This window comes from Triticum aestivum, chromosome 3D (assembly GCF_018294505.1).
Source record: "Triticum aestivum cultivar Chinese Spring chromosome 3D, IWGSC CS RefSeq v2.1, whole genome shotgun sequence".
NCBI lineage: Eukaryota > Viridiplantae > Streptophyta > Magnoliopsida > Poales > Poaceae > Triticum > Triticum aestivum.
This window is the reverse complement of record NC_057802.1, coordinates 486,758,973-486,783,892: the sequence shown is the minus strand read 5'-3', so window position 1 is coordinate 486,783,892 and position 24,920 is coordinate 486,758,973. Positions and strand designations below refer to the sequence as shown.

The following is a 24,920-nucleotide window of genomic DNA, read 5'->3' as shown; positions in this document are numbered from 1 at the left end:
ACATATGAGCGGCGGGACACGTCCGACGGACATATTGCGGGCCGGATTTGCCAAGTCCGGCTGTTGTAGCATGTATTCCCTCCGTAAACTATTATAGTTATCTAAATGCTCTTATATTATTAGTTTACAGAAGGAGTAATAGATGCTGCAACTCCTCAAGAAACGGTAGACCCCATCAAACCAGTGAAAAGACCATGTTCCAACCACGCCTAATATTTTGCGAATGAGTCAAGGAGCGAGAGCAGCATGAGCAACATGATCCCGCTAAACATTGACCGGCCCGTTATCCATCCAACCTCCTCCGAGCATATCCCGTTATCCCTATGCTGAAGCAGTCCGGTCACTCGTCAGTGGCAACTCAACGAAACAATCCACCACCGTCGCGCGCGGTTACCTGAAGAAAGTTATACCACTACTACTACTAGACAGTTCGTTGGAAGGAAAACTACCCAAGGAAATGATCAAAATCGCGACGGGAAAAAGAAGAAAAGAAAGGTAGCGAAATGAGATAAGCACGCTCCACATAACGAACTGCTCCTCCTCGTCGCTGACCGCGTCAACCGGCCGTCCAGGGTGCGTGAACCACGTACGCGCTCCTCCCTCCCTCATGTCGGCGAAAGCGATCGGTACCGGAGCAAGTAGTGGAGCAGTAAGTAAATCTGACCCAAGCCTCGGCCCTCAGATAATACAACACGAGGCTGCGTATTCGAGCGACATCGAATGGATGGATCGGATCCAACGCTGCCGACCTATGAAACTGTGTGTTCGATCATGCGCATTGGCGACCGTACGGACCCCCGTTCACACCGGGGACTGCCTGGAATGTACTAGTAGTAGGCTAGTAGCAGCGTAAGTGGAAGGTACGTGAATTACCAAGAGACCTTCGTTAACTAAATTTATAATCCGAGGGGTAAAACTCGCACATTGCTTGACCGCCTCGGATCGTCAGAGGCAGGAGGAAGCTGAAGCTTTTTCTTCAGAAAAATAAACGAGAGCAGAGGAGGGACGAGGCTACAGCTGAACTGGCCTCTCTGCCTCCCCGTTTGAAACGAACATCTCATGACGGCTATTTCGCCACGTTTTTTCTTTCTTTCTCTTTCTCCCTTTCTTGCTTGCTGATTATTATTAGTGGCACGTACGTGCTCCGCCGCTAGCCTAGCTATATATGCGAAGGTCGCCCCCCGGAAATGTTCGAAGCGTTGAACGAAATTAAACGAGAGAGAGAGAGTGAGAGAGATCGTAGTAGCTCCCAGCCTCACGACGACTCCGCTCTGCTCTGCCATTTGAAAAGAAAGGTTCGGAGGGAGGCGCTGTTTTTTCTGCGCTGGGCGGGCGGCGGGCGACTTTGATGTGCTACGAGCTGGCGGACCAACGTGGACCGCACGGCAGCGGCGGCGGCCGGACGGTGAAGGGCGACGACGGCAGCGCCGGGGCGGCGTCGGGAATGACAATGGCGAGCCCGGCGGACCTCATGTCGGGCTACTACCAGGCGCAGGAGATGTCGACGATGGTGTCGGCGCTGTCGCGGGTCGTGGCGGAGGACGACCCGTGGGCGCCGTCCGGCTCCGGCGCCGGGCCGGAGGGGTGGGGCTGGGAGGAGCAGCAGGCAATGCACGCCGGCGCTGGCGGCGGCGGCGGCGGCGGCTACGTGCACGAGCTGGGGAGCTTCCCGTCTTCAGAGTTCGCAGGTAACAAACAGTCAACACACGCATGCTATTGAAGCTAGCTTGGCCAGGAAGAGTTTCTGAGTCTGCATGCTCTGCTTTTGCCTTGGATTTGATATTGCTCCACCGAGCTTCTCCGCACGATCTGCTTTTGCCCGATCGCATTCTTGCATGCTACTCCAGCTCGAAACGTGTCAGGCATGGGCAAAATCTCCTTTTTTAGAGTGTCTTTTATGCGATGCATTCAGAGGTTCATTACTAGTATCCTAATAAGCTTGTAACATAAAGGAAATGTCTATATCCATCGGTGCAAAACAGCAAGTTATAGTAATATTCTACAAGAATATTTTAGAGGTAAAAAACTAATATTGGCACCCCGGGCGTACACCATTCTTCTTATAACTTAACTTAACCAAGAAGACATTCGATGAAGTTCGAACCTTTACGTTTCTAGCTCTGATCAGGTCATAAAGAACCGGTGAACACGTGTACTACCAGTTTTGGTCAGTGCAGAGCCCTAGGCACAAAATGTGTTACGAAAAGAGTTATTTCTTGGAAATAATAGAGGAAAATGCGTGCGGAACATGCAAGCGCGCGCGAGTGTAACAAACTGGTCGTACGGACGAACGGCGTGCAGCTCAAAGTCGAAACGCTGGACGGAACCGAGGCGCCTGGATTCCTCGTAGCTGTCTAGCTGACATAAGGAAAATGAAACAAACCCTATCTCTTGTAATCCACTGCTGCACAGTTGTACGCCATTGAACCTAGTCTTGTAATCCACTGCACCTCTGCAACGGAACAAAGATACAGCTAAGTCTTCAGGTAGCATTTCATCGTACATACGTATAAAATACAGTGCATCTTCGTGTCAAGTAGGACATGTCAATATGTCATGGATGAGCTTGCGTGACGCGCATACAACACCGAGAATACGGTCGAGAGACTTCATTTCTTTCCTGAAAAGGCAGTTTTTTCCTTCATTTTCTTCTTCTTTTGCGACGAAAAGCGCTTCGAATTCTTGAGCTGGTGCTTATCGCTTTGCTGGAGCATGAATATCTTTTCTCTACTGCCTTCCAGTTCACATTCCTAAATTTAGCCCCTCGGTGATCGGGACGGACGCGCTTTATTAACACCTTGCAAATCGCGTTCCGGTGCATGCACATACACACACTGCATGCGCGAGTGCACAACTTGGAACACGCTTGCGCTGGCTCGCTTTGCATCCTATCTGCTTTCGCTTTGGCGCCCCGCCCCCGTGACACCATATAAATATGCTTCCGCGTGCGTGCGCAGGGTCGGATCAGAGCTCGGACACCCAGAGCGCGACCATGGAGGAACACCGCTCCCGCTCCCCGGCGTCGTCCAACGTGGTGGAGGCGCCGCGGCGGCGGTACCGCGGGGTGCGGCAGCGGCCGTGGGGCAAGTGGGCGGCGGAGATCCGGGACCCGCACAAGGCGGCGCGCGTCTGGCTCGGCACCTTCGAGACGGCCGAGGCCGCGGCGCGCGCCTACGACGACGCCGCGCTGCGCTTCCGCGGCAGCCGCGCCAAGCTCAACTTCCCCGAGGACGCGCGCCTGCACCCGGCCACCGTCGCCCCCGCCGCCGCGCCGGCCCGGGCGCCGATCGCCGCGGCATCGGCCTCGACGCCCGCCGTGTACGCCGCCGCCGGGCCGGCCTCCGACTACCTGCGCTACCAGATGCTCCTGCAGGGCAGGGGCGCCGCCGCCAACCAGGGCAACCTTCTCTCGTTCTACGGCGGGGGCGGGGGCGGCGCCATGTCCAGCTCGTACGGCGGCGGCGGCGGAGTCATGAGCAGCTCTTATGGCGGCGGTGCCAGCGGCGGCACCATGAGCGGTTTCCTGGGCTCCTACTACTCGTTCCCGTCCTCCTCCGTGTCGGTGGCCACCGTGCCGTCCTCCTCCTCGGCCTCCTCTGCGCCGGGCCACTACTACTCGTCGCCGCACGACTCGCAGCAGCAGCAGGGCGACGCGGCGGCGGAGTGGAGCTGGGAGAGCGCGCTGGCGCCCTACCCGGGGACGACGGCGGCGGCCTCCTGGTCCGACTCGAGCCAGCAGCCGTACCACCCGCCGCACACCCAATAGCGCAGCAATCGCAAAACCAAAGCCAAGGCCAAGATTCTGCGCCGTCTCTGGAAGAAAGAATAAGTTGTGTACGGATGGCGACGGAGACGGGCGCAGCAGCAGCAAGCAGAAGATCGAGAAAAAAACAAGCAGAAGAAGATCGAGAATGATGGCGTCACTCGCTGAGGGGCATGTGTTGATTGACAGCTATGGACGGTGCTCATTTTGTTCGTTCGTTGATTATTAGTTTGGGTGGTGGGGCGGGGTCGACCCGTTGTTAGTACTTTCTGTTTTGGTTATTACTGCAAATTAAGCGAAGAAATGGAGGTTTGGATACTTCAGGGGAGGTTAAATCAGTGTCTTTTGGGAAGCTTTAATCGTGTCGTTTGGGAAAAATAATGTTGCTGCGTAGATTTGTAGTGTGGTCTCTACTGCAAAGCATGGCATGGATTAGCAGCTCCGATCGATTTTTATTAGGAATGTATGATGATGCTATCTTAGAAGTGTCATGTAGGATACATGATGAGATGGAGGAGGAAGAACTCATACTAAGACAGACTTGTCTTCTTTTATATTTAAAAGAAAACAAGAGATGATCTTTTAGCATAATGTCTCATCATGTTTTTAGAAATAACTACAGTAATTACTAAGAAATGATTCATTGTAGACATTTTTTTGTTCATCTCTAAATTATATGCAAGACTTAAAATAAAATTATCTTATAATCATTGTATATGCCTTTAAAGAAACCACTGAATTCTAGTACAATGTTTGAACAAGAAGAGATCGTACTACGATACAAACGCGATCCATTCCACGGCCGGCCGATGGAAAAAAGATGGTGTCATGCTCGGCCTTCATGCCATTTTTTTTTTTTTTGCATTTGTGTGTGATGCCATTATTTTCCTTCCACTGACCTCTTTGTACAATGTTTAATTTTTTTTACGGGAAATTAGGGCGGCCTGTGCCAGCCTGAACTTATATTTGCTGGGGAGAGATGACGACATTCATGTAGTTACACAGGGTGAGGAAAAAGAAAGATTAAAGGGGAGGAGGGGGTACTGTTCAATTTGATGGGGGTTTTCATGTTTGAAGATAAAAACATGTATATATGTACACCTCTATATGTGAAAACCACGTCAATACAATCTTTTGGCACAACTCTAGAGCTCGAAGACAACTATTACACTTATATTAAAAGCGCACAGATGCAAGTGCATAGTCAATTCGGATCAAGTTTGCAAACCAAAGGAATGTCGAAGTCTTAGCATTTTGAATCTTGTGAAGTATGCCACTGCTCTTCGTCTGTGATGGCTTTGGCTTGACTGGGATGATCCACCGGGGCGTGGTGTGGTTTGGGGACGGCATGCACTAATGAGGATCGTGGCCTCTTCGCGGCAGCCACTAAGGTGATGGAACTAAGGAAAATTTTCGGGAGTCCTCTTGGCTTGAGGGTCTCAAACCCAAAGACATTGCACTTAAGTTTTTTGCGATATCCCGCAAGAAAAGATGATCTGCTGCTATGGCTTTGAGGGATGGACATTGGATAGCTCAAATTGACACCCAAATAAGCCTCTTTTTTGGCACATCCAACAATTCACGGCTCTAGGAGAAGCTTGCTAATGTCATCGTCCAACTGAGCATCAAGGATATCATCATGTGGAAGTTCACCAAGGATGGAAACTACTTCACTACGACCGCCTACATGACCCCGTTTACTAGGCTCACCGGGTCTAGCTTACAAGCCACGATTTGGAAGGCTCCCCCTCCCCCTCGGGCAAATTCTTCGCTTGGCTACTCACTCAAAAAAAGATGTGGGCGGCGGATAGACTCCAACGACGAGGATGGCCAAGTTATGCCCACTTTGCAACCAAGTGCAAGAATCTGTGGCTCACCTTCTCTTCAAGTGTCGGTACTCTATATTTGTTTGGAATGATGTGTTCTTCTGGCATGATCTCCATATATCTCAATAGTTCAATGGCACCGGTTTGACATGGTCAAATCTTAGTGGGTTGGGAACCCCTCGTCGAAGGGCCTCTCAATTTTTTTACAATAAATCTACCGACCTTTTTTGCCGCCATCAAATGCACCCCTCGTTGTAGGGCCTCTCAGTTTTTTATTTGTCTGGAATTGATGCATCAAATGTGCCGACAAATTATTTTTATCGTAAAGAAGAAACGAAAAATACTAATGAAACATTACTAGATAGAATTTTATGGGCCAGAATTGGGCTCAATTATTTCGCACATAAGAAAGAAACTGGGAGGTTCTCCTAGTGTCGGCCCATGAGATCCGATGAACCGATCCAGTATCAAGTCTCTGCATATCGTTGGGCTATATCTTCCATTCCTTTTTTTAAAGGGTTCCTTTCATTTTTCTTGATTTTCATTGAGCAACTCTCCAATAAACATCTTCCTAACTCATGGTCGAACCACAATTATAGACTATCATTTTACCCGAAATCACTAATTAAAGAGTACTTGTTGCAAAGAACACTCCATCTTCCCAGGTCACGACAAGTGGCGCACATGCAGCGCGCCACTTGTCGCAACCTGGCAGTTTTTCTTTTTTTCGTATATTCGTTTATTCAAAATGTTTTATCTCTTAAACCGTGCATCCAAATCTCAAACCGTTTTCACCTTTGGATTTCTTGCGTCGAGATCTTCAAAACTAGATCCCATGTTGATAGATTTTGACGAACTTTTTTTTCACGAAAAAACCGGACGAAAAAACCAAACCGGGAGCACGGTTTTTTCCCTTTCCGAAAGAGGCACGCCCGTGCCTCTCGCGAAATCACAACCGTGCCTCTCGTGGAAGCAAACCCGTGACTCTCGTGGAAAGAAAAAAAACAGAAAACGTGTTTTTTCCTTTCCGAAAGAGGCACGCCCGTGACTCTCGCGAAAGAAAAGAAAAACGAAAACGCGTATTTTTTTTAGAAAAGATCTGCAATTAACAGGCCGGGGAGAAGTAGCTGACCTGCCTCAGCCCACCCCATAACGATGTGGTGGCCGCAGTGGGCGCATGGAGAGCGACCGTCGAACAGACTCGGACGGGTCTCCGGCCAGCCTCCGTCCGGTCGGACCCGATGGAGCCGACGTCCGCCCCTTCCTCCTCCGTCGCGTCACACTCTCCCGGGCCAGCTCAACGCCAGCGCGTCCAACACGGCACCAGCTTACCCAAACGGAACCCAAACCCCACAAGGCCACCCGCGACGACGCGCTCGGCCGCTCGGGCGCTGCCTCGCTGACGCCGTCACGGCTTGTCGTTACCGCCCTGCATCGCACAGCAGGGATAGCCGATGTGCCGCAGACCGCCGCGTGGCGGAGCAGGGGGCAGCCGAGGCGAGCTGGCTCGCGCCGTGACAGGTGGGCCCAGCCTGTCATAGGAGGTCTTCGCTTGGACTTTGGACTTGGTGGCTCCGCCACGGCACCGCTTGACGCCTCCCCTCGCTCGGTTGCGGACTCCGCACCAACCGCTTGCTGCTACTTTCCGCCAGCCGGGGAAAAGGCAGCCGCAGCCAGCGACGCCTCACCTCACCTGACCTCCCTCCTCACCCCCGCCCCCAGCCGCAGCGCCCGCCGGAAGGTTCTAGAGATGGCGGAGGAGAAGGAGTCGACGTCGGTCCCGCTCAGCCAGGCGGCGGAGGCCGTCGACCCCGAGGACCCGGCCAAGTCGCCGCCGCGCCCCAGCTCGCCCACCACCTCCACCCGCAAGGTCCGGATCCATCCAACCCCGCTACCTCGCCAGCCCAATCGCACGCGCGTACCTGTGCCGCTGCCGTAGGGCCCCGCCGCTGCGTTTGCTAGTTCCGGAGTTTTCGGTGTGGTTGTGGCCTTCCAGATGGTCGGATCTGCGCGTAGGCGAGCACGTTTTAGGTGCCGGCTCTTGTGTGGGGCGGTTGGTAAATTCAGTATGTTGTGCTTCCAGAGTAGTAGGAGTTTTGCTAGGTTTGATCGAATTTACTAGTTCGGGAGATTATTGGGGATATGGATGCTGTTCAGGAGACTGGAGCTGACTTGAAGCTTTCTTCATAGTTTGAGTAATCAAGCGGTTCGGCCCCTGGTTTTGTTGTCCATTTGTGCCTTGTGGTGGCTTACCTTGAGACATATGCTTAGAACACATTCTCTTATTTGGATACGATTAATTTGTCTTAGTTCCTTAGTGTCCAAGTTACTATTAATGAATTTGGACGTGCTGGTGTTCCATTTCTGAAAGAGCTGTGAACTGGTGGTACAATGTTCGTGCTGGGAAGCCAGAGTTGAGAAATGTTGGTCGCCTATTTGTGCAGAAATGCACCCGGTAGCGATTTGAGGACTGTGGTGTTGTATTTAGTGTATGGAAAACATGGTGGGTGTCTGGGATCATACCCTTATTTAGGTGCCAAGGTAGAACCCAATATAGGTTTGCATTGCATACTTTCGCTGGAAAGAGGTTTATGAATGAAAAATTTCAAGTTCAGTTACTTGGTAAGCTGAACATTTTTGTGCTTGATGAATTTCTGTTTATGCCCTTAATTCGAGTAAGTAGTACGGAGTAATTTGCAATTCATGCATTTGTAGCGCTTATTAGGATTGTATAGAACTCTGACACAGCTCTCTAATGTTGTGATCTTTTCAATGTTTTACTCAAAAGAAGCTGCATCCACTAGGCAGGCCATTTTTTCATTTCACTAATTTGCTGATGGTTGGTAAATTTTGTGTAGGCATGCTGCGCTGTTCTTCAGAGTTGGGTGTCGAGAAAATTTATGACTGGATGGTACATCCTTCACCAGAAATAAGTTAAACTTGTTACCAATACTATGCTTACCGATCTTTTTTTTTTGTCATATTTTTCCAGTGTGGTTCTTTTTCCTGTGGCTTTCACGTTCTTCATCACATGGTGGTTCGTTCAGTTTGTTGATGGGTTTTTCAGCCCACTATACGCAAAACTCGGAGTCAACATATTTGGTAATTCTTGTACTTGTACTTTGATGATCATGCTGTTTATGGCAGTTCTGAACTTACTAACTTAGAATTACAAATACTACTCCCTCCATTCCATAATTATTGGCGTGGCTAGAGCATCTCTAGCAGATCCCGCAAAGCGGCCTCTCGCAAAAACCGTTTGCGGTATACCACAACATACTTCTATGGTACTGCAAATTTAAATTAAAACTTCGCACTAGAACATGTTCGTCACCATAGTGCATACATACTAATACATACTTCGCGCTAGAAATTTAACCCTAGTTTGGCGACATCCTCACTCGTCGATGCCGAGGTAGAACTTGGCGGCCGACTTGTGGAGCGCGTGGGTGAGGTCGTGCTCCTCTTGGCGGTCGGCGGTGCCTTCTTCTCCGCCCGCCACCGCTTTCTCTGCGGCGACGAGCTCCTCATCGGTGGCGTGACACCTCTTGATGTGCGGCAAGACATGCTCGTCGAGCACATCAAAGCCGGCCCAAGCGTTCCGCCCGCTGCTCCGGGAGAGCCGGCCGCGGTCCCGCGCCTGCCTCGACTGCCATGGCTCCACGGCGCGGCCGGAGCTGCCGGCCTCCGTGTTGTGCTATGCGTGCTTGCTCGGAGGCAACCCGACGTGGCCGCCACGGCTTCCACCAGCGCCGCCGGCCATCGTGGAGGGGAAAAAACAGAGAAGAGGCGGAGGGAATTTCTCGCTAGAGTTGGCTAGGGCTTGCAGCGGAGAGGACGAATTGCGGCAGAGGGGATCCGGGAGGCTAACCCTAAAAGCCCCTCGGTGCCGTGTATATAGCGGCGGAGGGGCCGAATTTCCAGGTCACCCTATATTTTTTTTACGGGCCAGGCCGATATGCGGGATCTGTTCAAAGCACAAAATGCCCAAACCTGCATGTCGGCTGGAATTTTCTGGGCCGGCGGCCTTTTACGGGGTCTGCTAGAGATGCTCTTATGGAGATTGGAACTTCTAGTTGTATATTGTGTGATTGTAAAGGAATATCTGGTTGGCATCATGCAACCATACACCTAAGTATTGTAGGGCCTTTGGCAAGCAATCATAATATCCAACTTTATGTTTTAGTAGGATATTACATAAGCTAATATTGATGGTATTGGTGTCCGCATTCTTGAACAATAGCCAATTTTAACTTAGATCCTCTACTGCAGTAATGATTTTGTAGCACTTAAACGTGCACTTATATGGAATGCAAGTAATTCTCTTTATCATTAAATCAATGTTTATGTTTGTAGCAAGTACTCCCTCCGTCCAAAAATACTTGTCTTAGAAATGGATAAAACGGATGTATCTATAACTAAAATAAGTCTAGATACATCCATTTCTAGGACAAGTATTTTCGGACGGAGGGAGTACTTATTTTGTCACCCACACTTTGCAGGTCTTGGTTTTCTGACTTCTCTGGCATTCATATTTCTGGCTGGAATATTTGTTTCTTCGTGGTTGGGTTCAACTGTCTTCTGGGTTGGAGAATGGTTTATAAAGAAAATGCCATTTGTGAAGCACATATATTCGGCATCAAAGCAAGTCAGCACTGCCATTTCACCAGGTTATTCTTCGTATCATATGTGATGCTTGATCATCTATCTCTCATGTCTTACAGACTGCCTTTAATGTAATTTATTGCCATTAAGTAGTTGACATATCTTGTCATCTGCACTGGACCGATTGTTTGTTCTATGCTTACAAATGCTCTTCAGACATTTTTCTAGTGGTTAATACTCCCCTCAGATGGCTTGAATTACATATAAGTTTGCACACTTAGTAAATAGCACAACACAGCTTTGCCTTTTAGGCTTTTACTGCAAAAACCATGTGAGCTATCTGAGTGGTTTGTCCTTTTTCTAAGTTGTACCCCCATTTTAACTATGTCATAGATCAGTTCTTTGTAGTCCTTTTGGTGCATCTGTTTCACAGCAGGGTTACATTGTGTTTACTTTGTTCTGTTTGTTAAAAGTGTATCACAGGACCTACTGCGCATGATGACTTATTACATTTTTTTTGACAGATCAAAATACGACAGCATTTAAAGAAGTTGCAATAATTCGGCATCCACGTGTTGGTGAATACGCATTCGGATTTATAACATCAACTGTTGTCCTTCAGGTATTTATTTTTCACAAGGATATTGCTATAGTTTGGTTATAAGCAATGTGTTATTGAGACACCCCACTCTATATGGGTAATATATGTTCCATATGGTGCAATTACAGCTGTTTTATGGTCTCCTGTTTTGTGTTGTGCTACAGACAGACAAAGGTGATGAGGAATTGTGTAGTGTTTATGTGCCAACAAATCATCTATATATTGGTGATATATTTCTGCTGAACTCTGAAGAGATCATCAGACCAAACTTATCCATTCGAGAAGGAATTGGTATGATGTCTATCCTATTTCGCTTTACAGGCTTCTCCCCGTGTTTGTTTCTTGCTGGCTAGAGCTGTGAGCTGATAATGAAACTAACCTGAAATCATTTGATCCTACAGAAATTATCGTTTCTGGAGGAATGACCATGCCACAAGTAATTGCATCGCTAGATCCCATCCCAAGAAAGAGCCAGAGCATCCGCCTAAATAGAATAATGACATGAGGATGTGTGAGTCATCAAAGCAAGGGTGAGTAGTAAGTGCCATGAGCTCAGTTGCTCTAACCATTCTGCTTCATGCTTGCTGATATTGGCTTGCCCATCAAGCAGGTCGCAAATGGGTGGATGGGACTCCAGTGCTGGTCTGTTTGTGCTGTTCGTTTCTTACGTGTAAAATGTCAAGGTTGGATACGGGAACGTGATGACCAAGCTGGACGGAAGCATCGTACCGATGGCCTGGAATGCTGTTATGTGACGCATGTTGTTTTTCTCTGTTTGCTGACTGGTCCAAAGTGTTAACTTCGATGCACCGGTGGTGTACAACTAGTGTGCCTGATTACATTCATTTGTAAGAGTGTGTCGTGTAATACCATGTCGACTTCGTTACTATAGTATACATACCATGCTGACTGGTTTCTTTGTGAACATCTCTTTGTTTCATGGTCTGCTGTGATATACTCCCTCCTGTCCATAATAAGTGTCGTGGTGAACTAAAGCCAGGACACTGTCTCTTTGTTTCATGGTCTGCTGTGACACACTCCCTCGTCCATAATAAGTGTCGTGGTGAACTAAAACCACGACACTTATTATGGATCGGAGGGAGCAGTAAAAGAGCATCAACGCTGCTTCATCCTTTTGGCACGTTCTGCTGATCCAGTTTTGGTTTGTTGTTCTTTACCGGTGATACAATTATTTAACCTGCTAGTATTTTGGAGTGTGGAGTTCTTAATCAGTGATACCAAGTTTTATTAAACAAAATTGAATCAGTGAGATATAGTAAAATGAATCTACAACATTGCATTTTGCAACGAGAGAACCTTTTAGGTTCAGCAATATTTTGTTCCCAGAGTACTGCGTGTTTATTTTTTTTCAAAATATTACTGTTATTATAAAAATCTCATCAGTGACAGGTCCATTTAGGTCGATTGAAATCGTTGTCTCGTCTTCATCTTCTTCCTTCGACCAAGTTCGGCAAGCAGTCATCGTAAATGGAAACGACATGGAACAGAATAGGGGCAAATTGCAGCCACAGGCACAGGCAACCTGTCATCCTCGCTGGGAATGACTACCCCTTATCGTCCTCGGATGGATTTTTCAAAGTTATACTCCCTGGATTTCAAGGTTATACTACCTACATAAGGTGCACAACGCTTTTCAAAATCAAACTTTGATCATAAATTAAATCAATAATAATGAAAACATATTTTCACATATAATTCACATTTGGCTGGTCTAATTTATGGTCTGAAGGGAATATGGTTTAAATATTTATGGTCTCAGTAATACATTAGTACTCCCTCCATAAACTAATATAAAAGCGTTTAGATCACTAGTACATATTATTATTAAAAAGAAGTCATTACTAGGAAGAGAAGCAACAACTCATAAAATTGCAAAAGAATCCACGATTGCAAATGAACAGGTAACTCGGAAGCAAACCATAGCAGGCTAAAATGATACAGATGAGCTGGCAGCAGTTTACAACCATCACACAAGATACAGGCAACAATCGTTGGTCATGGCGCAAACAAAGACAGGTCCACATAACAAACTTGAAAAGTTTAGAAAGAAAGAGGAGTCATCACACTTTTTCCAGGAAGAATAGCTATATATTCTGCATCTGGGAGAAAGAAATCCTAATTGTGGATCCCTCGAGCTTGCTCGCATGCTTACAGACCAGCGCTTCGGTCGCCTCTTCCTCGCTCTCAAACTGCACGAGAGCCTGCGTCTTGCCACTCGCCTCAAACAGCTTGGACTTGACGATGGTGCCATGCTCACCTAGGTGTTCAAGGATCGCATCCTCAGATATCTCTGGTGAAAGCGCTGAGATGTGGATGATCTTGGTCGGAGCACAGCAATGGCGGTAGTTCTTCGCCACATTACTGTTGAACCGGTTAAGATTGGAGGTTGAGTAGTCATGTGCATCAGGAGCGGGGGTAATACTCGGGTACTTAGAGAAGTTCACTTCCAGTTTCTGTCCAAGTAACATTGCTCCCTGTAGTAGGAAATAAATTCCAATGGTATCAAGGGTGATATATACCACAAACACGTAATGAGGTAGGACGAATGAATGAACTAAGGTAGGAGTCAAGTGACCACAAAGCACCTTTAAATAGTGTATAGCAAGCTCGGCCTGAAGCCAATCAGCCATCTGGACAAGGGCATGGTCTGGTTTGTTGCGGAGTACCTTGATTCTCACTATATTTCCATAAATAGAAAATAGATTGAAGAGCTTATCCGCATCGATTTTCTGCAGATAAAGGTAAGATAAACAAGATAATTATGAGTTGAACAACGTGGAGAGTGCATGGCAAGTTATGTCTTACTTACATCACTGTTCAAGTTGCTAACTATAAGTGTGCAGCGATCATTGGTACCAGTCACTCCAGGAGGCAATGTTCCACCAAATGCAGCAGCAATCACTGCAGCCTGCCCCATCAGATATAGAAACATTGCAGCAGCAAAAGCAAATGCTTTATGTGAGATAATGATATCGTTTAGCGAAGCACAGAATGAAGCAGTAAAAACTAACAGACATTATAGAATTGGGACGACTTGAAAGAATACAAACCTGTCCATATGCAGCTGTAGCCCGGAAAGAAGATTGAAGGAAAGAAGTTAATATACTTTTAATAAGATGACAAGAGTGAATGATGAAAAATGTGAAGGAAAATTGCAATGTCTTACCTCCAGGCTGTTGGAAACCAAAAAGGCTAGGATCATTATAACCAAGCTGTTCAAAGTAATAGACAAAACAGAGGCTTAATACTTAGCTTACCCACTCAAATGATCCAAACAAAAATGCAACAAACATTAGATAGTAGAAACAATAATAGAAGATAACACAAAGGAGTAAATAACTACCTGAGAGGATCTTGGACGTTGCTCTGTGGGCAAAGATGGATTTGTGAAATCTCTGAGGAAGAAAAACAGAAATAAGCGGCTTTCAGAATCTATATATAACAAGGAATAAAATAGATGTATAATCACATACAACATTCACTTGAGAAACCATAATGTAGTGAAATCTATTATGGATGGAAGCAACTTCTACTAGCTGCTCAACCAAACTAATAAAAAATAAACCAAACCAAACTTATAAAAAATAAGTCATCTTACCTAGATCTATCATTGTTGTAGTGAACTTGCAACTCGCTGAGACTGGGAATTCAAGAAAATAAGATCAGGCTCAGGAGTTAAATGTTACAAAAGAAAAACAGGGGAACTGCTTGAAGACATACTTTGAGTACTGAATATCTAACTGGCAGCAACCATCATAAATGTTCCGTCCCTGAAATTATTTATTTTGGTGGATGTCAAGAGATTCATAGCAAAAGCATCTGGACATTAAGTTCTGAAAGTTGTATATGCAACAGGAGACTTACATGCAAAGCACCAGCTGCTTGTATTGCACTCTGGCGTGACTGAAACTGTATAAGGGCTTGAAAACCTACATCACCAAAAATGAGTATTGTAATAGCAAACACGAGTCCTTCTATTCAACATGTGGTAACTTATTGATAATTCTAGTGGAAAAGGATATGTTCTACTGTGCTAGGAAATGGCTAGATTTTAAAAAAATATATGCAGTTGAAAGCAACATGAAAAACACATCGTCAATTGCATGATACTAAGAAGAAAATAAGCATGCATGAAATACAAGAAGAGTGAGAATTAGAGACGGGAAGAATCTGACCAGCAGTCTTTTGAAATGTGACAATCTTCTCCACAAATCCATAAGGAGAAAACACTTGATGAAGCACCTCGACGGTCATAGGATAGAGCATATGATGAACGGTAACTAAGAGAATTCGGTTGGGTTCATCCTGAGGCCCAGCAGCAGACGAGTACCGAGAAAGAATAGAGGAGAGAGAGAGAAGAATGAATAGAGAAGAATAGGTATCTAGTTGGAATAGAAGAGAGTAGAGAGAGCATGTAAACTAAATCAGTAAGCTACAGCAAATGATGAAAAAGTAGGTGAAAATAACAACAGTATGAAAAGTTATTACATTTTATATGGAATGACTTATTTTACTTTTCTTTTAATTTCTTAATTAATCAGTAACAGTAATATTACATGGTTGCTGGCACGACAAAAGAATATTTTTTAGCAGCACACTTTGAAAGGCCCGAACAATAAAAATAGATTTGAGCAAGCACCTATTTCATGGGAAAACATACACATTATGTCCAAGAATGTATATCACGACGAACAATTCAAGGCCCAAAAGATTCAAAAACTGATAAATGGATGCAACTAAACCATCATATGCAGTTGGGTAAGAGCTTATAGGCTTCAAAGTTCTGAACGAGGGCCAACTAACTTTCTAATGTGTGATGATCTCTTCTAAGAAATGATGATTTTTTTTCTTGCATCAGTACCTCATTACAACGTGCATATAATATTTTTGAAAAGCCAGCTGTTCATTTTTAAACTCTTGGTCATTTAGGTTGGTATATACTGTGAAGCAAGAACCCATAATGTTATATTAGAGAAGAGCAACCCACACTCTAAGTAGAAGGAATGAAAACAGGCCAATATGTTTACATGCAGAGATCATAGATTACAGAAATGCACAAAACAGCTGATTACCTATAGAAAAGCAATCATGCTAATAGAGTATAGAACCCAAAGTGCAACTGGATAATTATGTACCTGATCAGGATTCCGTCCATGAGAGCTCTGATCAGTAGTCAGTTCCTGGTGAGATGAGTACTGCAAGTATACGTTTCTTCCCCTGATATGGCATGAAAACTGACATCACTATCTGATTTTGTAAATTATAATGGAAGCATAGCAACGTTAAGTAAAAAATTAATGGAAGCATAACAACATTAAGTATGACAATGACATAACTCTCTGCTATTGTGGATAATAATAGCAACACACAGAAACATAACTCAAAAAGTAACTCTACAGACAGAAAACGGCTGACACTGAAGCACCAAGAGGAAAATTCTTTAGGATGCGCCCACATAAGGTCCAAGAAGAAGATTACCTCACGCTAGGTTGAATCGTAGTGTAGTATTGGATGGCGCTAATTGAAGCAGACAGGTCCTCCATCTGGACAAGGGCCTGCAGTAGCAGCGGCACAAACGCCACATTACAATCACACAAAACTGCAAGAAGCGCGCATCCATCCACCTAATGAAACTACGGCTGAGGCCGAGAGGGCACCTGGTTCTTGGTCCGCAGCATGACGAGCTTGGCGACCGCGCCAAACGGCTGCACCACCTGGAGCAGGTCAGTCTGCACGCAACGAGAAGACCGAAAAGATCAAACTTTGAACCGGACAACAGAGCAATCCGGGCGAGGAATTCCGCCGAGCAGCTCGGGAAAGGGGGCCAGGATTCACTCACCTCGGAGATCTCATGCCCGACGTTCCGGATGTGGATCACCCTGGAGGGCTCGGCCATCCTTGCCCCGGACACACGAACTGCAATCGCAGGCAGCAAAACAAGAGCAATCCAACGAAGAACAGATTAGTCCACTAGGGTTCGAGAAACAAGTTGGCTCGATCCGTACAGCCGAGGAGGCGAGCGCGAGAGGGGGCGGGGAGGAGCCGTACCTTCGCCTGCTAGGGTTTTAGCGGTTGGGCGGAGGATCTAGGGTTTAGCTCGCTGGGGGGATCGCTCGGTAAAACAAGACGGGGGAGAGGAGAGGAGGGGGGAGGGATGGACGGATGGAGAACCGGGGGATTTGAGAGGAGCCGGATTTGTTTGGATTTGGGATTAGGTGGGCGAGCGCACGCCTGTTTCTGTTTGACGGGGGCAGGGGGCGAGCGAGCCCGAGAGACCGACAAGCTTTGACGGCTGTACGCACGCACTCGTGGAAGCAAGGGTCCTGTCACCTGTGCCTTTGCGGACTTGCTTGGTTCCATTGGGAAAATTTTGGTGAGCATTTTGGTAGCAAAAAATATTGTGCCCGCGCACCGTGACTCTCGTCGACGGGGAGCTCTGACTTCGCCGGGACGCTCTCCGCCTCGTGCTCCAGGACACCAGGGGCGTGACGGCACGTTCCCTTCGGGTCGGGGAGTCAGTTGACAACGGGGATATTGTCAACTTCCCTTGCCATTTTGCTAGGGTTCGGGATCGGTTGCAGGTCTCGACCTCGTCGTTTAAAGCGTCGTCGCAGGTGCACCATGGGCGGGGTGGTGGTACGCAGAGAGATTGACTGTGGTACATGCCGGTAGGGTGCATGCAGCCGAGTCAGGGATCTTGGGAGCGGGCCCAAGCTCGGGTATGGCTCCAACCATGGCGGATGCGCAATACGTGGGGTGTGATCCAACCCATCATGGGACTGCGGGGAGCTCGACTGGTGGTATATATTTCAACCCTTTCCAAATAGCAAAGTCACTACCCGAGGGTTCAATTGTACCTCCAAGATAATCTGTCATAGGCGTATAAACTGAACCAAGCCCTCAAAGAGCAGCTCCCCTCCATGTCAGTAGCCCAACGACAACAACAGTCCATCCCTGACCGCCCAATAATACGAAATAACAGTTGTCATCGTTGGGGAGATTTTTGTGACGCGACGCTTGAAGCCAACGATCTTTCGAAAACAACACTTTGTCCCCTGCACCCGCATGACAGCGCACCAAAAAGTGAAACGGGTCCTTCACCTATGAGTCTACCGCCATCGGAAGCCCTACCATGGCCTCGACGGACCTGTCGTGGAATTGTCACGACAGATGTCCTCGAGCTAGGACTTAGTCGTGGAGCCATCGCAACTAGGAAGCTTGAAGGGTTAATGCGGGACAAGGAACACGAGGGTTTATACTGGTTCGGCCCCTTACGGTGAAGGTAAAAGCCTACGTCCAGTTTGAGGTGGTATTGATTAGGGTTACGATCACCAGGGAGCTAAACAGCTATGTCCGGCTCTCGATGAGATTGTTGTCGCCCCTCAACCGCTGCTGGGTCGTCCCTTTATATAAGGAGGCTGACGCCCTGCAACTCTCAGAGTCCCGGGCGGCTCATAAGAGTGTCCGGCTCGGACTCTCAACTATTCTTGCCTTACACTACAAGTTCTATCATAACAATGATTGTAATTACGGGCCTTAAGCCATATCCGGGTCTTAGCCCATCTCTGGCCCATCGTCTTCAAGCTTGGCTCCGGGCTTCTGGTAATGACCATACGAGTAACCCGGCCCCTCCTGGCGGGTGACTCTAAGGTCTATATCCTCAACATTAGGCCCCAGATTGATTTGAGCCGGCTCATGTCAATCTTCAACTCTTCTGACAGAAAAAATCTCCGGCTTACCATTCATGTGAAGGCCATAACCCGGCGTGACGTCATCCTCTGGACTCCGGATAATCCGCCGTGACGTCATCCTCCATTAAGTCCGTTTTTTACTCCGCCAGATCCGCAACGGATCTTTCTCTTTACTGTCATCCCGAAAATCGAGGCGTTCCGTGGGGAGATAACCACGCCGTGGTCTCCTTGAATCTCGCGCCCACTTATGACCTTGCCTTATAAATAGGCCGGCCCGACGGGCTCTTCTCACGCTCCCTTCTCTGTCATCTTCCTCCTCTCACTGTCCCGTGCTGCTCGAGCTCCGCCGCCGTCGCCGCCGCGGGTCTCCTCGTCGTCACCAGCTCAGGCCGCTGCATCACCCTGAACGGACCAGAGAAACGTGACAACCTCCGCGGCTCTCCAGCTCCGGTAAGTCTTGCTTGTCCTGTAGGATAGATCTACCATAGGGTTCGTCCGTGTTCTTCGCCATTGCCACAAGCTTCGGTAGTTCTCCTAGTCACTGCCCTTGTTTGATCTTTAGCCTTGTATAGAACTAGTGCGGCAGTTGTTTAGGACTCATTTCAAATGCCCGTAGATCTCTTTCTACTGCATGAATGCTTCGTTCGAGCTCAAGAACATCCCCTGTGCCCGTATTTTAGGTCTAGAAAATTTTCTTTGGACCGACCATTTTGATCCAAAAAAGTTACTGCAGTATGTGAAACCTGTTTTACCACACTTAGTAAAAACTGCAACCATTGAATCTTGGCGGCTTATAATTCCGGTTTAAAGAAACCACGCGCTGTAGAATCCTCCGGTTTAAAGAAAACCATGCTTCGTAGATTCCTCCGGCTTAACTGTGATAAGGCCGTAGATAATCAACTTATTCTGAATGCCCCTGCGGCTTAAGTAACCCACTGTACCTGAGTATATATCATTAGTCCCCTTCATAAGCCGCCACCTTAGTTTGGAACTGTAGATCTCCGGCTTATAATTAACCCGGACATTTTCCTTTTTGTCATAGACTGCCAACTTTCACCATGCCTCCCAAGGCTCCCATCACTTGCAACTGGATGAGGTCCAACGTGACCAACGAGACCCTAGCTGATTTTGTTAAGTCAGGATATCTGCCCAAGAAAGACATCATGTCCTACCGTGCCCCTGACCCGTCAGAAGAAAGGCCACAGCCAAAGGATGGGGAGGTAGTGATTTTTGCAGATCACATGAGCCGGGGCTTTGCACCGCCCGGCTCAAAGTTTTTTAGGGACGTGCTCAATTTCTTCGACTTGCGGCCCCAAGACATAGGACCCAACTCAGTGTCCAACATCTGCAATTTCCAAGTCTTCTGCGAGGTTTACCTTGGAGAAGAGCCGAGTCTGCTGCTCTTCAGAGAGCTGTTTTACTTAAACCGTCAGAATGAGTGTGCCAATGGGCCAAGTCTGGAGTTAGGTGGCATCTCCATCCAGCGGCGTAGGGACTGTCTTTTCCCTTACGCAGAGCCGCCGAGCCACCCAAAGGATTGGAACATGACTTGGTTCTACTGCCAAGATACATCCCCGGCTGACGAAAGCCCGCTGCCCGGCTTTCGCCCAACACGTCTGGAGCCGACTCACCCACTGTCGGACAAGCTGACTCAAGCGGAGCGCCAGCCTCTGCTCCCCACGATCAACAAAATCAAAGCTCTCCTGGGTAATGGTCTGAACGGAATCGACCTGGTCCGGGTCTGGATCTCATGGCGGGTGATCCCATTGAGCCGCCGCCCCGGCTTAATGTGTGAGTACACCGGACGAAAGGATGACCCTCAGAGGCACAGCCGCAATGATCTTCCAGAAGACGTTGCAGAGGAGATGACCAAGGCTCTTTTAAACGAGAGCCTGGCAGACTGCGGAAGGACCGGGTTAGCCCCCTTCTGCAAGACCAACCCAGCCCCAGCGGTAAGCCGCTGACTTTAATGTTTTATCTCCTTCTGCATATAACCTGCATCTGAACCGTTTTGAGAATTCATCATTGTATTTTTCAGGCTGATGATAAGTTCTGGCGGGTCAAATATGACCATGAGGCGGCCAAGAAGGCCAGGAAGGCGAAGAAAGCCGCCAAGAAAGCCGCCCCTCGCAAAAAGGAAGCAGGCCTACTGCTTCGGAGCTGATGCAATTAAGCGACAGCTCCGAGTCAGAGGTAACCCCCAAGCCTTTAAATTCTTGCTGTACTTGTTATTTGTTGCTGTTTTCCTTATCAACACTTGCTCATTGACAGGATGACACCGGCGCCAGTAACCCGGTGGTTGAAGAGGTAATGTCACTTTCCTCCGACTCGGAGCCCTTGCCACAGCTGAAAGTCCGAAGGGTAACCCGGAAAGTAAGCTTTTCACATCCTTTAGCTTACCAAGACCCTCAATTTATTTTGAAGCGACAGGTTCATGAAAGCCGGCGTCACACCCGGACCAACAAGGACACCGATCTCTCCGCCGGGTTACCCGACGCAACAAGGAAGCGTCGAACTGAGGTTTTTTCTCACTTGTACCCTTTTCATCCGTTGGCGGGTGTTATCCGTCAGCCACTCAATTCTTCTGACTCCAATTATCAGGAGACCTCCCCTTCTTCGGGCGACTCTATGCAGTCGAGTCTTCCGACTTTCAAGACCGCGCCCGGGTAATGACAACCATCTTACATTATCTTTGTCTGTACTTACTCTTTGTGTGCTTAACACTTCTGTCTTTTCAGTGCCCAGGCAAAACTCACCAAAAGAGCAAAGAAGACCAGATCAGCCGGAGTGCCGGATTTGCCTGAGCCGGATGTGACGGTTCAAGAACCACCAGCTGCCTCCGCCCCCGAAGCTACCACTCCAATGGACACAGCACCTGAAGCCACTGCCCCAACTACCAAGGCAACGACCGAAGCTTCGGTTAACCCGGAGGCCTCCGGCTCAGCTCCACCAGCAGACGACCCGGACGTGGTAATCACCCGGACGGAGTTTGTTGAGCCGGGGAGACCGACCGTGTTGGCCAAGTGCTCCGCTAAGGGGGAGTTGCTGCAGCCCCACCGGGCGAATCTGGACCTCTCCAACTACAGCAACCTGAGCATTGGAGAGCTCGTCTCTGGCTACATCAGCCAAGTACACAAGAGCCGGGACGCCGAGGTCGCCATGGTAAACCAGATCCAGCAAAAATCTGAGGTATCCTTCTGCTATCTTCTTACTTACTGCATAGTTACCTTTGCCATGCTAGCCCCCAAGTCGACGACTTATGATTTGAATATGTTGTAGACTTAGGTTCCGGCTTACTCAATTGAGCCGGCAGTATGTAGATAGATACGTTCAATATGCATTAGCCCCCAAGTGCCAAGTGTCTTTGCTTGGAAAGTGCTTGGGACTTATATAGTAACTGCTCATGTCATAACCCGGAAATTTATACAGGCTGTGGGCAAGAAGCTAGAGGCGGACCTTGCGGATCTCAAGAGCCGGCTGAAGATGCAGGAGATGGAGACCCGGAAGGCAAACGCCAAGTTTGTATCCAGCATTGCCACGCAAGAAAAGTTGAAGACCGAGTTTGATGCTGAGAGAAAAGCCTGGGCCGAAGAGAAGGCCGCACTGGTGACCCGGGCGGAACAGGCGGAGAAGGCTCTCTCTGAGAAGACCGCCGAGCTCTCCGGCCTAAAGCGCCAGGTTTCCCAAATGGTGGCCGCCATCTTCGGTAAGTCGCCTCACCGGCTTTCATCCATGTTAGAATGTTTACATCTCATGATTCATCCTTGTCGCCGGCTTATCTGATTCTGTTAAACAGGTCCCAGAAGTGCCAACCTCAACCAGAGCGTGGTCACCAAGCTAAAGGCCGTGTACACCCTGGTGGAGCAGCTCTACACCGGGTCACAGCGCGCCTTAGCTGTGGTGGCCCTATCCAACGAGGTGCCGACTCACCTGGCAGAAGTCCTGCGCCGGCTCGCCGTTCTGCCTCAGCGGATCCAAGAGCTGCGACGGGCCTCTGCGAGAGCCGGAGCGATCGCCGCGCTGAGCCGGGCCAAGGCATTCCTGCCGGAGTTAGACCCGGCGGACATCGCCCTTGGCTATCCAAGTCTGAAGGAGGACGGCTCAGCTTTCGACCAGAAGGACTTCGCAGCGTGCGTGAAGGCTGTACGCCCGGTGGCCACCCTTATCGGGAACGACACGGATCTGACCAAGTACCAGCCGGGTTATGATGCGGAGAATCAGAGGATTCCAACCCCTCGCTATGAAGCCCTCAACCTGATCCCTCCGGCTCGTCAGCACACCTTCGCCCCGGAGATTGACCCGGCCGGGTTAATTGACGAGGAAGCCCAATTCGAAGCTCTCAGCGGCATCGACTGGAAGTCATCAACCTTCCAGGTGTTGGGATCAGCCGGAGGAGAAGACAGGAACGAGCCGGAGACTTCAACTCAGCGGGCATCGTGACTCGGCTGGCGGTTTACCAAACAATGTTCCACCCGTCTTAGACTTGATGAGTTTTTGTAATAGAATAGGTGCAACAGTTCATTTCTGCCGTGCCATCGTGCACGTATTGAATGCGAAAGTCCTTTGAAGTTGTCTCTTTGATATTTCTCCGGGTTATAACCATCCCTTTGTTTTTCTCAACCTCAAAGAGGTGCCTTTAAATAACCTGCATAGAAAGGCAAATCACAAGTCTCAAGGCAGCTTACCGCCCTGAGAATCAGGTGTTTTGGATAGATAACCCGGAATATGAATCAAAAAAGACTGGTCCTCAATTATATCCTTAACACAGCCGTAATAATACACTTAGCGGCCTGTAAGCATACTTCCGGTTTAGATAACCCGGGTAACAAGGTTGGTATCTTAACTCCGATTTACCTGTCGTAATGACACCCATGGCGTTCAACGAACACTGTAAACCAAAGTTAAGCCGGTAAAGTGAGACCCGGCCGTACACACCTTGACATAATCAGAGTAAACTTGTGATAAAGCAGAGGAACTTTAGGGGCTTCCGGTTCGAATACGACCAGAGACCCGGCCCAAAGGGGTTAAGCCAAGATTCGGATACGATCATATAGCCCCCAGTGGGTGTGGCGATGCCAATCAAGAGGGTACCGACAGCTATGTTCTCTTTGGTTCGAATACGACCCATGTTTGAACAGGAAGCCCCCAAGTGACTTTTAGAATTGTTTAACGACGCTGATTCGAATACGATCCACGTCGGTTCTCAGAGGGGGTAAACCATGATTCAAATATGACCAAAGGTAACCTCCCAATGAGCTCGGCACTTTGCCAATCAAATGGGTATCGACAGCTATGTTCTCTTTGGTTCGAATACGACCCATGTTTGAACAGGAAGCCCCCAAGTGACTTTACCGCTTACGGCTAGATTCGAATACGATCATAAGCCGGATCCTCCTTTAAGTCATCATGTAAACAACACGTGCATATTTGGGGGAGAAAAAAGGACAGAGGTCCTGCTTTATTGCTTATCATAATATATACATGGCTGAGAGAAATATGTACACCACGAGAGCCGGTGGCTCAAGTGTAGTAAGGCCGAAGCTGAGCTATGTTCCACGGCCGACGGGTCTCTTCCTCCGACTTACGTGAATCTTTGTGCTCCCGAATGTCAATGAGGTAATATGACCCGTTGTGCAAGTTCTTGCTGACCACAAAGGGCCCTTCCCAAGGTGGGGATAACTTGTGTGCATCTGTTTGATCCTGGATGAGCCGGAGCACAAGGTCGCCTTCCTGGAAGACCCGGGATTTGACCCGGCGGCTATGATAACGGCGCAGGTCTTGTTGGTAAATCGCTGAACGGGCTGCTGCCACATCACGCTGTTCGTCCAACAAGTCAAGAGCATCTTGACGCGCCTGTTCATTATCCGTCTCAACGTAAGCCGCCACGCGAGGTGAGTCGTGACGGATGTCACTAGGAAGGACTGCTTCTGCTCCATAAACCATGAAGAAAGGCGTGAAGCCTGTAGACCTGTTAGGAGTAGTGTTGATACTCCATAAGACGGAGGGCAACTCCTCCACCCAACAACCCGGCGTCCGCTGCAAAGGGACCAAAAGCCGGGGCTTGATGCCCTTCAGAATCTCCTGATTAGCTCTCTCAGCTTGACCATTGGATTGAGGATGAGCCACTGAGGAAACATCAAGTCGGATATGCTCTCGTTGACAAAACTCTTCCATGGCGCCTTTGGAAAGATTGGTGCCATTGTCAGTTATAATGCTGTGCGGAAAGCCAAAGCGGAAAATCACCTTTTTCATAAATTGAACCGCCGTGGCTGCATCGCACTTGCTAACTGGCTCAGCTTCCACCCACTTTGTGAATTTATCAACTGCCACCAAGAGGTGGGTCTTCTTATCCTTGGACCTTTTAAAAGGCCCAACCATATCAAGCCCCCAGACCGCAAAGGGCCAAGTGATTG

General features: G+C 48.3%; 3 protein-coding genes across 5 annotated transcripts; 2 read left to right on the top strand and 1 right to left on the bottom strand.

Moving 5' to 3' along the window:
- Positions 1-1,194: 1,194 nt before the first annotated feature.
- Positions 1,195-4,115, top strand: LOC123079885 (ethylene-responsive transcription factor ABR1). The gene is made up of 2 exons (XM_044502713.1): positions 1,195-1,688; positions 2,958-4,115. The coding sequence occupies exons 1-2, from the start codon at positions 1,349-1,351 to the stop codon at positions 3,764-3,766; spliced, it is 1,149 nt and encodes a 382-aa protein (XP_044358648.1). The 5' UTR covers positions 1,195-1,348; the 3' UTR covers positions 3,767-4,115.
- Positions 4,116-7,170: 3,055 nt separating this feature from the next.
- LOC123079886 (protein LIKE COV 2) lies at positions 7,171-11,735 on the top strand. The gene is made up of 8 exons (XM_044502714.1): positions 7,171-7,459; positions 8,448-8,500; positions 8,582-8,691; positions 10,092-10,259; positions 10,719-10,816; positions 10,960-11,086; positions 11,197-11,325; positions 11,406-11,735. Exons 1-7 carry the CDS (start codon positions 7,340-7,342, stop codon positions 11,298-11,300), a joined length of 780 nt encoding a protein of 259 aa, XP_044358649.1. The 5' UTR covers positions 7,171-7,339; the 3' UTR covers positions 11,301-11,325; positions 11,406-11,735.
- A 990-nt stretch (positions 11,736-12,725) lies between these two features.
- Positions 12,726-17,079, bottom strand: LOC123079883 (polypyrimidine tract-binding protein homolog 3). 3 transcript variants are annotated; one of them, XM_044502712.1, is made up of 15 exons: positions 16,865-17,079; positions 16,656-16,732; positions 16,474-16,545; positions 16,295-16,371; positions 15,952-16,033; positions 14,992-15,121; positions 14,681-14,745; positions 14,537-14,586; positions 14,415-14,456; positions 14,160-14,211; positions 13,983-14,028; positions 13,867-13,880; positions 13,626-13,724; positions 13,402-13,545; positions 12,726-13,290 (listed from the first exon to the last, which is right to left on the bottom strand). In XM_044502712.1, exons 2-15 carry the CDS (start codon positions 16,710-16,712, stop codon positions 12,901-12,903), a joined length of 1,320 nt encoding a protein of 439 aa, XP_044358647.1. In that variant the 5' UTR covers positions 16,713-16,732; positions 16,865-17,079; the 3' UTR covers positions 12,726-12,900. The 3 variants fall into 3 exon arrangements, with proteins under 3 accessions (XP_044358647.1, XP_044358646.1, XP_044358645.1); XM_044502711.1 differs by having other exon boundaries at positions 13,867-14,028; XM_044502710.1 differs by having other exon boundaries at positions 12,726-13,545.
- Between the last annotated feature and the right edge of the window lie 7,841 nt (positions 17,080-24,920).